At 41.1% G+C, this 15,315-nt stretch overlaps 1 protein-coding gene across 1 annotated transcript in view; it reads left to right on the plus strand.

The window, feature by feature from the left end:
* The window catches only part of TERT (telomerase reverse transcriptase), a 121,251-nt gene that overhangs the window by 59,048 nt on the left and 46,888 nt on the right, over positions 1–15,315 (plus strand). Inside the window, 3 exon segments of the mRNA XM_032766727.2 lie at positions 907–992; positions 3,413–3,526; positions 7,055–7,126. Coding sequence (XP_032622618.1) covers positions 907–992; positions 3,413–3,526; positions 7,055–7,126 — 272 coding nt within the window.

A 15,315-nucleotide genomic window follows, 5' to 3' on the forward strand; every position in this document is an offset into this window, starting at 1 on the left:
TAAGGAGTATCTAATACATACCAAGAAGCCATATGTATTCCCAACTTCATTAGACTTGTATCGTTGTGCAAAAAGTTAACTGTGATCTTGTATACTTTTGTATCAGAAGATCAGTGCATCTGATTGTTACACAATCCATGCATTTAGGAAGTTATTTTGTCTTAATGCTGCTGAGGTCCCCCTGTTAAGGAATGCTTTCAGTATTCCTTTTTTGTATTTGATAGAAGTGAAAGCCTCATGGAGTGTTGGGGTGTCCTGGACTATGTGAAACTTTCAGTGTATTCAGGACGCTTTCCCCTTAACTTTCAATTTGCATAATTTTGAAGTTTTGGGTTGGTGTGATGTGACTTGTTGCTATCACTATACAAAGTTTTTGTTTATATTATTAAAAGAAAAGGACTGCCCATAAGTATCAGGCAAACATCAGCATTCCTTTGCCGCATTCCTGGAAGACAAAAAAATCCACGTGCAGACAGACCCAGATGCAGAACATGAAGAGCATGACAGATTCTGGTAGTATGCTATAGAATATTATAAATGATCATGTGTAAAACAATGAAGTTACTAGGATGTTATATATCACATTTTATTGTAATAAGTCACCGTATGCATTTTAAAATCACAGTCAGATGTTTTTACCTGGCTTTCTTGCCACCTCTCACCATTTAAAAAAAACTGCCTATTTGCTAAAAATGTAAGTGTCGAACAAATTGTGAATTCTGATCTGTTTCCAAATGTGTTTGTGTGTAGTGCATTTTTAAATACAGAATCTAAATTTTTGGTTTATTGAGTTTTTGATACTTTGAATTGAGACTGAAAATATGCTTAAAGTAAAAAATGCATCTTTTCAACTTGTTCTTCCTTATTCATTAGGATAATATCTTTTTTCCTTTTTTAAATTTTTAGAGCCTTTCTTTAAACGAAACAAGCTCCAGCCTGTTTGCTTTTTTTCTGCAAATGATCCATAACAACATATTGGAGATTGAGGGCAGGTAAATGAGTTTATGAAAAATAACATCAATCTTTGCCATTCTGCTCTGTCAACTGAAAATCTTTCAATTGAAACTAAGGATATAACCTTCTTAACTAACTTTCATTAGATGGGATGTGTTACTTGACTTTACTTTGAAATGCAGTTTTCATTTAATTTAGATTAGAATCTATAAAAACATGAATTGTCTTGCAGTGGAAGCTGTTTATCCACATAATAAATTCTGTTTCTTTCAAATGAAAATGTACACATTTTTAAAACATCTTGCTGTTTACTGTAAGTCAGAAACCACTTACAGTTAAAAATAACTGAATAAATTGCAAAGGAAAAAGATCAGAAAAGTTTTATAAGATTTTGGAGATTCACAGTGGCTACTAGGAAGAAGGCAACATCAATACAGTTTTACTAATCTTATTTCAGTTCTCTGATGTGCAAAAATTATTTTCCTTCTTTTTCAGTTGGGCTTGTTTAGAAGGGTGAGATCAGGGGAAAAATGAAAATATAATAACTATTAAAAATACTGGTAACTATAAAACTAGATAGCAAAGGTATAAAGATGCTGTAATACTGTAGATTTCGCATTATGTATCAGAATTTCTCAGAATTTACTTGTAGCCACTAGGTAGCAAATGTGTACTATGTTCACAAAGGAAGTGCTTGCAAGCCACCTGCTACTTTTTCTTTGGTTTAAAGATCAGAGTTAAAATGGTGGTTTATATTGGGATTAAAGAGTAGCTGCCATACCCCACTGATGCTGATGTTTAACACATTTTGGAGTACATGGGAAGATCCAGAGGACTAGAAAGAAGCTAATGTTGTGACTGTTTTTACAAAGAATAAATGGGATATCCTGGGATCTGTAGGCTGGGTAGGTATTGATATTTATTCTCGGCAAAATAATAGAAAGGCTTTCAATGGTCCAAAGGTGAAAATGTGACCTGGCAAGATAATGCTACATTGAGGGAATCTAGAAAATCACCATTTGGTACATTTCTCTCAAATGGTTTCCACAGATACAAATGTTGACCCTCTCACTTGTGGAGTCTTAAGGAGTTTCCAAGAGCTTATCTACACTTACCGGGGAATGATGCACTGCAGTTGATGCATCGGCGGTCGATTTAGCGGTTTAGTGAAGACCCACTAAATCGACAGACATCACTCTCCTGTCAACTCCTGTACTCCTCCGGATTGACAGGAGAGCATCTTCCGTCGACATTGTGTAGTGTGGATCCCTTGATAAGTAGAGCTAAGCTACCTCAACTTGAGTTATGCTATTCATGTAACTCAAATTAGGTCGACTTTTTTCCCTGTAGTGTAGACTAGACCTAAGGAAACTATGCAGGGTAATACTGTGAGACAGAATGTGGATTGAAGTGAATGAATTTAATGTTGTCTTATGTTTTCATACAGAATGGCCATGAATTTGTTCAATAAGTAATTGACGTTATATAATTGTAAATGAGTTTAATTTATCATTGGTATGGACATACATCATGATTTTAGTGGTGGGAATTGAAAATTGCAACGTTTGGTTATATATTTTCTTTTAAAAAAAGGCACTATTACAATTTTCAGACTTTTTAGCAACAGCTTAACATTTTATGTATTTTAATTTTATAATACTTACATAGTTTGTTTGGAATTGAGTTTTCTTTCTAAAATGGAATGAAAATTTCTTTTTTAAAATTTGTTTTAATTAACCAAGATATCACTGTCTTTTTAAAAATATAGTGTTGAACATGCAGCATTTGTTCAGAGAAGCATTGAGAATAATTATTATAAAATATTTTTAAGCAATGAAAAATGTTTTAAGAAAATTAATTACTTCTCCACACATCCCTACATTTCCTAAAATAACCAGTAACTTGTTAGTGTGGATTTCAAGGCCTTTCACTTTTTAGTTAACAGTTGCTCCAAGGAGTCTAGACAGTGTTCAGAAGTTACTCAATAGTTGTTATAAAGGTTTCTATCATCCTCTATATCTTCTACATATTTATATTGTCACATTTTATTTGTCTGAAAAAATAAATTTTCTGGGTATAGAAGGTGGCATAAGAGAAATGGTTAGATGAAGTGTGGATCTGAAAATACGTTAAAATAGAAGACAGTTGTGCTTTGAGGTCAGTTATAAAGAGTGATTCAAAATGTGTAATAATTAGGCAAAGGAAAAAGGTTATAGAATAACTAATTCCTGATGTCAGCTTTGGAACTTCATATGCCTGTGTTCTTAGAAGAAACACAACTAAACATTAAAGGAATAGATAAGTGTATAAATCTTCCAGGTGTCTAATATTAAGCATATGTGTTTCTTGGATATATTGCATACCTTTTTATATGTTTATAAAAATTGTAAATAAACCTCTCATGTCTGACTGAAGTTTCCTGTTGCCACTTCTAATTTACGTTCTGTTTATTTACTAGGTACTACTTACAGTGTTGTGGAATTCCGCAAGGCTCCATTTTATCAACTCTGCTTTGCAGTTTATGCTATGGAGACATGGAAAACAAATTATTCTGTGGAATACAGCGAGATGGGTAGGGTAATTTTTCTTTTTTATACTTTGGTTTATTACATCTATGGTGCTATGACTGCATATTTCTTTTCAGACTTTCTGTTAGATTTGAGAAACCTTTGCGGTAGTGGCATAACAAATACTGTACATTATAAAATAAGATATGCCAATTAAACTTTTTTTTTTAACTATACAAAAAATTTCATTTTTCTGAGCTTCTCCCAGTGCTTAACCTATGATGCTGCTTTAAGTGTTAACCCCATTTCAAAGCAACAAAGATCCATTGTTTTGGGAGAAAATCATCAATTCTCAAGGAATTGTGAAATCTAATGGCCAATATTAATAAAAATGCCTAGCTGTTATATGACAGTTTTCATCAGTAGATCCCAAAGTGCGTCACATCTTTAATATAGTTACTCTATCCAAAATGTCTAGCGTGTTTCACAAAAGGAATTCTAACCTGTCTCCCCTAAAAGCTGCATAAAATAATAGATTTGAATAAAACACAATAAGGATGTTCAAACACACTAATTCAGAGTAATGAAAATCTTTATTGGAGTACTCGAATACCATGCCAGTTTATAGCAGGTTCTTCACTGGTTTGGCTGATCACACCTTCATGATATGGTACAAAGGGGTTGGGAATTTACCTTACAAAAACATTAGAGTTTAAATATATAAAATTGCAAAAATGTAAGAAGTTCAATAAAAGCTAAACTTCTAGGAAACTGTCTTTTGAAAGCCTGGCAGTTTACCTTAGAGCTAGATAAACTACTTTCACTGTGCTGTCCATTGAGATTCCACCCTGCCATTTTCCATTATTTGCATATATAATATTCTAGATGAGTACCAGACATTTGGTTTCATAATTTTTCATGCATGGTTGAGATACTAATTAAGATAATTTGGAAGCAAGCTAATTTTTGCTGTTTTCCTGTAACAGCTCTAATTTCTTTATGTATGGATATGAGACTAGTATATAGGGGATATACTAGGTATGTCTCTGACACTTAAATAATTGGCCTCCCCAAGGAATATTAGACCCTGACCTTGCTGCATGTTAAGTATTCTTGGTTTCTCACAGGACCAAGCCCTTACAAATTAATTTCCTTAAACATGCTATTTGTCTAAACAGGAATTTGTAAAATTCTTTTGTCTACTATTTATAAGGAGAACCAAATCTATAAAATGGCCCAACTACTATACCATTAGTACTAAGGCATTTTAGTTCTTGTGGTCACTGATAAAATGAAACTGTTTATTGTGGATAGGTAAAATCATATGAGTTTCTGATTTTCTGAGGGCCTCACTGTAGGGACAGAGTGAAGATACTTTGACTGCCTCAACTGAATTTCCATACTTTCCAAAGTTTGGGGTTTCTCTAAATTTAATCTTATTTCTGAATTTTCCTGGGTTTCTAACACTGTTGTTTTTAATATCAGTGTTCTCGTTCTTGGAAATTGGTACCCATTCAAACCACTGCAATATGCCTGCAGCCTTAATGCCACCATAATGAAGGTTTGTACAGGAATATCCTTAGTGTCTTTAACTGGTAACATGGGAATGAAGAGCAAAAGGGGCTGGAGAGAAAATTGTTCCACACCCCCACTCCCTTCTTGAGGTCTGCAGGAAGGGAGCTTCTCTTTCAAGGTCCTTATGAAGGGAGCCCTGTTCCTGTGGATCTTAGGAGGCTCTGTCTTGGTAAGTATATCAACTCTCTGAGCCTTAGGAGATTTGCCAGATATTCACCAACACTACAGGCTTAGGAGGATTGTAAGATGTCCCCCAGTCTCTTTCCACAAGCATTATGGGTACCTGGCATGATCAGTCCTGGGAGGCTTGCATCCCATCACCCTCATGTGAGATTTAGGAGGCTCTTTGAGGGCTTCCTGAAATCCTAGGCCCCATGGATATAAAAAGATTTACTGCCCTCCTACACTCATCCACATACACCAATACTTGCTAATCTTAAAATGCTTATCAGGGCCACAAACTTGCTGTGAGTCTTAGGAGGCTTGTGAGTTCCTACAGTAAACAATAGCAGGGTCATGGTCCACCCCCGCCTGAATCTTAGGAGGCCCTTTGGGTGGCCTCCTAACACACATTTTACCCTGTAATCCTTGGGAGAGGCTCTTTGGTGGAAATCCCTCACTTCAGGAGTCTTATTTGTTTAGGGGCCCTTCACTCCCAGCCTTAATAACCTACTCAGCCCAGCTGACCCATAACAGGATCATTGAATCCCTAATGAGCCAAGTTAGGGACACAGATCATCATTGGAGTATATTTCAGCTCCCTTAGGCTTGCCCCTGCCATCTAACCTCCATAATCTCCCTGTGAATTCTTTTAACCTGTGAACCTTAAGAGACGTGCAGGAGTATCAGTCCACCTGGGTAACTGCATCAGCCCATTGTTAAGTATTAGGATGGCCACTTCAGTGGTACAGAAGTGAGGAGGGTAGTAGACTTCTACCCATACCTGTTCTCCACAAGTGTTAGTAACCCACCAATACCCCGCTGCACAAGCCTCCTTAAGAAAATGCCAATAAGTAGTTAAAGATTTATGTATTGATTGAGTGAAAACCGGGAGTTAAGAGCCTAGGTGCTTTTCAAGATCCCACTGTGCACCAATCTGCATCTCTAAGCATATAAATACCTTTAAAAGTCTGGCCCTTTGGCTGAGATTTTCAAAGTAATTTGAAAGTGCTAGGTGTCAGATTTCCACTGAATTTGAAAATCTCAGCATTTGTGATGATGCAATTTACTACTGGATTGACAGCCTTGGAAATCTGAACTCCTCTGTCTGCAGGAAATTACAGAACAGGCAGCAAGAAGACCAACATGCCTAAACTGGTCAGTCAGTCTTAATTTGTGCTTTTATGTGGCCATAAGAAGTAAGTTGCTATGGTCATATATGAAATTTTGTTCCGGCTATCTGTATGTGACCCTACATTATGGCAAACTACAATACAGATATGCTTTAGTTCCCAAGTTCGCTAATTAAAGTTCACTATTGGAAAAAACAGCTAATTAAAAGTGTGTGTGTGTACACTTAAGCCTTGTTGCAACTAAAACTTAGGTCAACCTAGCTACGTTACAGAAGGGAGTGAAAAATTCACATTCTGGAGAGATATAGCTAAGCTGACCTAAGCCCCAATATAGACACAACTAGACTGATAAAAGAAATTCTTCCGTTGACTTGGCTACTGCCTCTTGAGGGAGTGGGTTTACTACAGTGATAGAAAAACCCTTCTATTGCTGTAGCAAGTGTCAACATTGTGGTACTACAACTGCAGAGCCGTAGCTGTCCCTCTGTAGTGTCTGAAGCGTAGACAAACACGTGGGGGAACAATGTAACAATGGGGGAAATTGTCACGGAAATGTTATATAGGCAATTTTGAGATCTTATTGCTCTCTTTCATTTTGTGAATAAAAACAGAATAAGTACACTAGTCCATAGCCATCCACTTTAGGAACAACATAGAAGAAAACAATATTTCCAAATTAAATATAAATTTGTTTAACTTACCTTTTTTTTTTTTTTTTAATTTCAGAGTGCTGATACGGTTAATTGATGACTTTTTGCTACTTACACCTCACTTAACACTAGCGAAAACTTTTCTGAGGTATGCTTTCAAAGACCCAAGTTTAAAATAATAAGCATTAGTACATTTTGTTTGCATTACCTCCTGTATAGAAGCATATATATTTTGTTCACTGATTTAATATTTAGATACTGATAAAATAAAATAAAATAAAATAAATTTGAAGTTTTTTTTTTTCTTTCAAGAAAATGTTTAAACTTCCTGTTCTAGAAAGGTGAGTGTCATAGTAAACCACTGTTTCTGACTCCATACTCTGTTACATTTGACTGGCAACAATCCTATAGTTAAGTACTTGGACACCAGCCAGTATCAAAATAGTATATGTCTGCCCCAGCTAGGATCTCTGGTGACCCCTACTGTCCCTAGTTTAAAACCCCTTTCTGCCTGCTGACATTGATGGGGCTTTGTGCTGCAGTTGTTAAGGTGAACTGGGCTGGAGCAGCTGACCATTGTCTATTTGATCATTTTCTCTCAGTCTTTAAAAGCTGTTCTGGATACATTAATAAAAAGTCCATACTAAGCAGTCATGACTGCTATCTTCAGTTCTTGGGAAAAGGCTTTGACTTTTAGATGGTCTATCAGCACTAAACATTCTCTGATCTGAATGATCTTGGGTGAGTATCTGAAGATACTCCTGGCCTCCGTGGTGGCAACAAGGATGTCCAATATAAAACTTCCTTAAAAGGACTCAAAGAACAATTCTTTAAAATTCTTCAAAGTTGTATTCTTCTTTTGGGTGCCAAGAGAGGCTCCCACGTACCATGGAGATGAAAGCAGCATAAATGGCTGAGGGGGAGAAGGGCATACATTGATTCCAAATGCCTTTTTGCAAGTCCAATGGGAAAAGCCCTGAAGGTGCATTTTAATGTTCTTAATGCAATCAGCTGTATCTTGGTCTTTGTGGCCAGTTAGACATTTTAAGGGGGTTGAAAGCTGATGCTGTCCAGTATCAATTAGAAGAGTTTAACTCGAGCCTCTCTAAGTGCAGGTTGAGGCACTAGTAAAATAAGTCATACCACTAATGTGCTGTGAGCACCAATTGTTTTACTCCGCGGGGGGGTGGAAGTAGGGTGGGGTGTGAAAGGGGGAATTGTGCACCAAAAAATTTTAAAAATTGCATACAGTACTTTAAAATTCTGCATATTTTATAAGTCAAAATAATGCAATTTAATCACACCAGTTTTGATTATTTTGGTTGTTTATTTAAACTACATTACTGTGGATGGAGAATGGGAGTGAGGAGCATTGGAGGAAATCTCCAAACACCCTTTGTCTAATAATAATGTAGCTTTGATCCTTTATTTCTAGATATTAGTAAACAAATATATGCTGCCGTGTGCTCAGTGTTACATCATGGGCAATGAAGAGAAAGTGAGGGCTGGGGAACCAAACTTGCAATTTATACTGGCTACTGACCACCTCCAGAAAAGTCAGTAGCAAACAGTTCATGGAGCATATTTCAGTCCAAAAATTCAGATGAGATCTAAATGTTAAAGCACCATAAGCATTTAGAAGCCCATACTGTCATTTGCAATAAGGCTCCTTTACACCACTCTGACAATGTGAATGAGTTTTAAAACTTTTACACCTGCTTTATGCTCCTATGGGAATTCACTTAAGAATGGGAACAATTCAGTAACACCAGTGGGAAAAACTAAGCAGGCAGGCTGCTACATTATGCTCTGTGTGAGGGAACAGAACCTGCCTCATGCCTATCTTCGAACACCCCAAAGCCCTGCACCTCCATGCTGGGCGTGCTGCAATAGCGAGTGAGAGGGACAGAGTCTCTCTTAGCCCTGGTCTACACTATGAGTTTAGGTCAAATTTAGCAGCACTAGGTTAATTTAACCCTGCACCTGTCCACACGACCAAGCCTGTTTTGTCGACTTAAAGGGCTCTTAAAATCAATTTCTATACTCCTCCCCAGCGAGAGGTTTAGGCTAAAATGGGTTGAATATGGGGTAGTGTGGACGCAATTCGATGGTATTGGCCTCTGGGAGCTATCCCAGAGTGCTCCATTGCAAACACTTTGGACAGCACTCTTAACTCAGATGCACTGGCAGGAAAAGCCCTGTGAACTTTTGAATTTCATTTCCTGTTTGGCCCGTGTGTTGAGCTGATCAGCACAGGTGACCATGCAGTCCCAGAATCGCAAAAGAGCTCCAGCATGGACCAAACGGGAAGTACTGGATCTGATCACTGTTTGGGGAGAAGAATCATGCAGGCAGAACTCTGTTCCAAAAGACGAAATGCCAGTATATTTGCCAAAATCTCCAACGACATGATGGACAGAGGCTACAACAGGGACACACAGCAATGCCACAGGAAAGTTAAGGAGCTCAAACAAGCGTATCAAAAAACAAAGGGGGCAAACGGTCACTCCGGGTCAGAGCCCATCCGTGTCACTTCTATGATGAGCTGCATGCAATTCTAGGGGGGCCCTACCACTCCCCCATCACTGTCCACGGACACCTGCAAGGGGGAAGTCCCATGCAAGAGGGATGAGGATTTTGTGGATGAGGAAGATGAAAAGGAGGAGGAGGTTGAGGATCGCGCACAGCAGGCAAGCGGAGAATCCCTTTTCCCCGGCAGCCAGGAACTGTTCGTCATGCTGGAGCCAATACCCTCCCAAAGCAGGCTTCCGGACCATGAAGCCAGAGAAGGCACCTCTGGTGAGTGTGCTTTTGTAAATATAATACAGGGTTTAAAAGCAAGCGTGTTTAATGATTAATTTGCCCTGAAGATTGGGATGCATTTGCGGCCAGTATAGCTACTATAAAAGTCTGTTAACGTGTCCGGGGATGGAGCCAAAATCCTCCAGGGACATCTCCATGAAGCTTTCCTGGAAGTATTCTAAAAGCCTTTACAGAAGGTTTCTGGGAGGGCAACCTTATTCTGTCCTCCATGGTAGGACACAAGCCGGTAGCAAGTAGTCTGGAATCATTGCAGAACAAAGCATTGCAGCAAACGGGCCCAGGCTTTGGTGGCATTCAAGCAACATCTGTTCTTTATCTCTCTGTTTTAGCTTCAGGAGAGTGATATTCATGGTTACCTGGTTCAAATACAGGAAATTTGTTTAAGGGGACATTCGGGGTGCCTGTTCCTGCTGGGCTCTTTGCCTGTGGCTGAAAAGAAATCATCCCCGTTGTTAGCCACGCAGTGGGGGGAGGCTCATTCATCCTGAGCTGTTCGCATTTGGCTGACAGGGATTTTCCCTGATACTAGCCACACGGTGGGGGTATGTGTGAAGCGATCATCTCAAAGAATTGGGGAGGGGAGAAGAGGAGTTGGGATGTGCTGCACATTCACCCTAAAACCGCAGCCCCTCCTTTTAAATGGCCAACCCAACAAGCTTTGCTTGGTATGGGAAAGGAGAGCGCTGCTGTTTGAAACCATTCCCACATGTTATGAAGATTGAAGAAACCAAAACCCTTTGCCTTACCATAGCTGCTTGCAAGCCAAATTCTGTTGCCCAGCTGAGCATGTGTGATGTCTCACATCAAACCAGCAGGCACTCAATATAAGAGGCAAAATCTGACCTTGTACCAAAAGCACATGTATTATGTAATGTGAATCACTTGATTCAGTGTGAAATAGTCTTCCCTTTGTTCTCTAAAATGTATCTTTTTAAATACTATTCTCCCTTTTTTTTCCTCCCGCAGCTGCAAATGTTTCTATGTTCCCCCTATCATCTCCATCCCAAAGGCTAGCGCAGATTAGAGGGCAAAAAAAACGCACTCGCAGCAACTTGTTCTCAGAGCTCATGCAGTCCTTCTGCACTGAAAGAGTTCAGCAGAATGCATGAAGGAAAACAATGGTAGAGTCTTGGAAAGCCTTAAATGAACGCCATGAAAGGAAGGAGAAGCATGATGAGAGGTGGCATGATGCAATGCTGAGACTAATGGGGGAGCAAATTGACATGCTCAGACGTCTGGTGGAGCTGCAGGAAAGGCAGCAGAAGCACAGACCACCGCTGCAGCCTCTGTATAACCGCCTGCCCTCCTCCCCAAGTTCCATATCCTCCTCACTCAGATGCCCAAGAACGCGGCAGGGGGTGGGGGAGGCTATGGGCACCCAGCCATTCTACCCCAGAGGATTGCCCAAGCAACAGAAGGCTGGCATTCAATAAGTTTTGAACTGCAGTGTGGCCTTGTCCTTCCCTCCTCCCCTCATCCACCATCCCACCCGGTGCTTCCCTCCTCACCCGCCCCGGATTACCTTGCTAGTTTTCCCCCTTTTTGTGTGTTGAATTAATAATGAATGCATGATTTTGAAACAATAATGACTTTATTGCCTCTGAAAGCGGTTATCGAAGGGGGAGGTCAGTTGGCTTACAGGGAAGTAGAGTCAACCAAGGGGGCGGGTTTTCATCAATGAGAAACAAAGAGAACTGTCACACTGTAGTCTGGCCGGTCATGAAACTGGTTTTCAAAGCTTCTCTGATGTGCAGGGCGCCCAGCTGTGCTCTTCTAATTGCCCTGGTGTCTGGCTGTGCGTAATCGGCCGCCAGGCCATTTGCCTCAACCTCCCACCCCGCCATAAACTCCTCCCCCTTACTCTCACAGATATTGTCGAGCACACAGCAAGCAGCAATAACAATGGGAATATTGGCTTCGCTGAGACCTAACAGAGTCAGTAAACTGCACCATTGAGCTTATAAATGTCCAATTGCTCATTCTACCACCATTCTGCACTTGCTCAGCCTATAGTTGAAATGCTCCTTACTACTGTCCAGGGTGCCTGTGTATGGCTTCATGAACCATGGAATTAAGGGGTAAGCTGAGTCCCCAAGGATAACTATAGGCATGTCAACATCCCCAACGGTAATTTTCTGTTCTGGGAAGTAAGTTCCTTCCTGCACCTGTTCAAACAGACCAGAGTTCCTGAAGATGCGAGCGTCATGTATCTTTCCCAACCATCCCATGTTGATGTTGGTGAAACGTCCCTTGTGATCCACCAATGTTTGCAGCACCATGGAAAAGTGTACCCCTTGCGGTTTATGTACTGGCTGCCAAGGTGATCTGGTACAAAGGTAGGGATATGCGTTTTGTCAATTGCCCTACCACAGTTGAGGAACCCCATTGCAGCAAAACCATTCACAATCACCTGCACGTTTCCCAGAATCACTACCCTTGATAGCAGCAGCTCAGTGATTGCGTTGGCTACTTGGATCACAGCAGCCCCCATAGCAGATTTACCCACTCCAGATTGATTCCTGACTGACCAGTAGCTGTCTGGCATTGCAAGCTTGCAGAGGGCTATCGCCACTCGCATCTCAACTATGAGGGCCGCTCTCATCTTGCACTTCAGAGCAGGGGAAAGTGAGTCACAAAGTTCCATGAAAGTGCCTTTATGCACATGAAAGTTTCACAGCCACTGGGAATCATCCTAGACCTGCAACACTGTACAGTCCCACCAATCTGTGCTTGTTTCCCAGGCTCAGAATCGGCGTTCCACAGCGTGAATCTGCCCCATTACTACCATGATGTCCAAATTGCCAGGGCCTGTGCTTTGAGACAAGTCTGTGTCCATGTCTTCATCTCTATCATGATCGTGCTGTCGTCGCCTCCTCGCCTGCTTTTGCAGGTTCTGCACATACTGCAGGATAATGCATGAGCTGTTTTCAATGCTTACAGCAGCAGCGGTGAGGTGAGCGGGCTCCATGCTTGCCCATGGAATGGCATCTGCAGGAGAGTAGAGTTGCAGCAGAAGCAGTGGATGATAATGGATGCCATGAGGATAGATATTTATACAGAATGACGAGAGGACCTGCAAGGTGGATTCATGGCACCAGGAGAGCAGAATTGCAGCAGAAGCGGAGGCTGTCAACAGATGCCACGAGAATAAATATTGATACAGAATGATGACAGGACCTGTGAGGTGGATTCATGGCACCAAGAGAGTGGTGGATGATAACGGTTAGCAGTCCTACTGCACCATGTGCTGACAGCAGCACCCAGGACACAACAGCAGTAGTGACGGTAAGCTGAGCTGAGTTGGCTCCATGCTTGCTGTGGTATGACGTCTGCAAGGAAAAAAGACGTGAAACGATTGTCTGCCATTGCTTTCACAGAAGGAGGGGCGACTGATGACATGTACCCAAAACCACCCACAACAATGTTGTTGCCCCATCAGGCATTGGGAGCTTAACCCAGAATTCCAATGGGCATCAGAGATTGCAGGAACTGTGGGATAGCTACCCACAGTGCACCGCTCCATAAGTCGATGCTAGCCACGGTAGTGAGGATGCACTTCACCGACTTAATGTGCTTAGTGGGGACATACACAATTGACTGTGTAAAATCAATTTCTAAAAATCAGCTTCTATAAAATCAACCTAATTTCATAGTGTAGACATACCCTCAGTGTGATTAATGATCTTGATGATAAAGTGCAGCAATTTGGAAAGTATGTCAGTGTCTGTCTTTGTCATCATCATGGTTCTGGAGTTTGGGTAACGTTAATTTCTAACTTGTTTTCCCAGAGATAATTGTAATACATGGTGCTCTCCTAGTAATGGCTGGTTTCAGACCTCCTGGATTTGGCAGAGAGGTTTTGTCAGACACAGTATGTCTCTGCAAAGACCATGCTTGAGGTGTTTGGCATGCTGGATACAACAGTGGAGTATTCCCTTTGCAGCTAACAGTCGATTACTTCTGTCCTCTTTGAAGGCTTGGAAAGCTCTGAGTGTTGTATGTCGCCATGCTGATCTATTTGACACACCTTTCTCAAGATCATCTGGTTTTATTGCACCAAAATCTATGCTGTTCTTGATGCTGTCCTTGTAGCACTTTCTGGAGCAGCCTTGATTCCAGTGTCCTTGTGCCAATTCTCCATAGAAATTTTTTCTCAGAGTCGATGTTCAGGTATCTGGGTAATAACACTTTTTTCAACTGAGGATGGCCTGTTCAGTAGTTGGCTGAAGTGTTCAACCCATCTCTGTTCCATGCCATGTTTGTCTTTGATGATTCTCCTGCCATCAGCCTTTATGAGCAAACCTGTGCCCACCTTTGAAGGTCCATAGACTAGCTTCAAGGAATCAAAGAACTTCTTTGTTTCATTTGTTTCCACATACATTTGAACGTCTTCTGCTAACTTCTCCCACCATTTATTTTGTGTTGAGCATAGTTGTCTTAGTGTCTTGCTTTGCAGATGTTTGAATCTGTCTTTCAGGTGGACTGAGTATCATTTTGCCAGTTTTCGAAAGCCTCACTTTTTCATTCAAGAGTATTATGATTTCCTTATCATTTTCATCAAACCAGTCATGGTTTGTCTCTGTAGGATGCATAGTTTCATTTAGCAATATCAGGGGACATATTGATGGTTTTGAGGCGTTTCAGGCATGTGGGTACAATATGTAAATTCAGTATTGACCTAATTGTTCTATCATCTGTCCGGCATTCTGCTCCTCGCATGGCTCTGGTGATCCTGACATCCCTTATGTTACAATGTAGGGGTATGCTTACCCTGCTGAACATACACTCGTAGTCTTCCTCCAGGGTACCAGTGGACCTTTTCTATAAACTTCTACTTTTGTGCTCCTGCAGATAGTGGAAGTTTGTTGTTCAGCGGGCCCCTCTATTCATCTGTGGGACAGGGGTATGCATCGAGGAGAAGCTGTAGTGGTGTTGATGGTGGGGGTGCACTGGTGGATATGGAGGCTATTTCCTTGTGGATATTTTGTAATCTTGTAGCTTCTCTAACCAAGTAAGGTGTGGGTGCCCCATCCCACTGTGCTTGGTTGGCTCTGTACTGCATCAGGGTTCACCAGGCTAGTTGGCAAACCTCATTATCAGTTAGCTCTTTCTCTTCCCCCTCATCCTTTTGCCTAGAGGTGTCAGCCTGATATTGCCAAAGATCTGGGTATACCCAACCCCCCTGCCGACCCCTATTCCTTTGTCCTTGGAATGACCCCTAGCATATGCTCCCCGGGACCCAGTAATCCCTTTTGCATCACTTTCGTTTGTATATGTAACTACTGGTTCTCTTGCCGCCACATAAGAGACCCTTTCTTTTTTTATAGTGGGTGTGGTCCAGAGTGAGTAGTTATTTGTTGGACCAATCCCCTTAGCTCCCCTAGGTTAGCTGGGTGGTTATCCTGCCAAACTGCAGGTTTACCAGAGTAATAGGGGGCCGAAGAGGCAGTGCCATCCCTTAAGAACTGGACACTGAATGCTAGTTCATCTATCGGGGTGGCACCGTCAACTGCT

The sequence above is a fragment of the Chelonoidis abingdonii genome, chromosome 2 (assembly GCF_003597395.2).
Source record: "Chelonoidis abingdonii isolate Lonesome George chromosome 2, CheloAbing_2.0, whole genome shotgun sequence".
NCBI lineage: Eukaryota > Metazoa > Chordata > Testudines > Testudinidae > Chelonoidis > Chelonoidis abingdonii.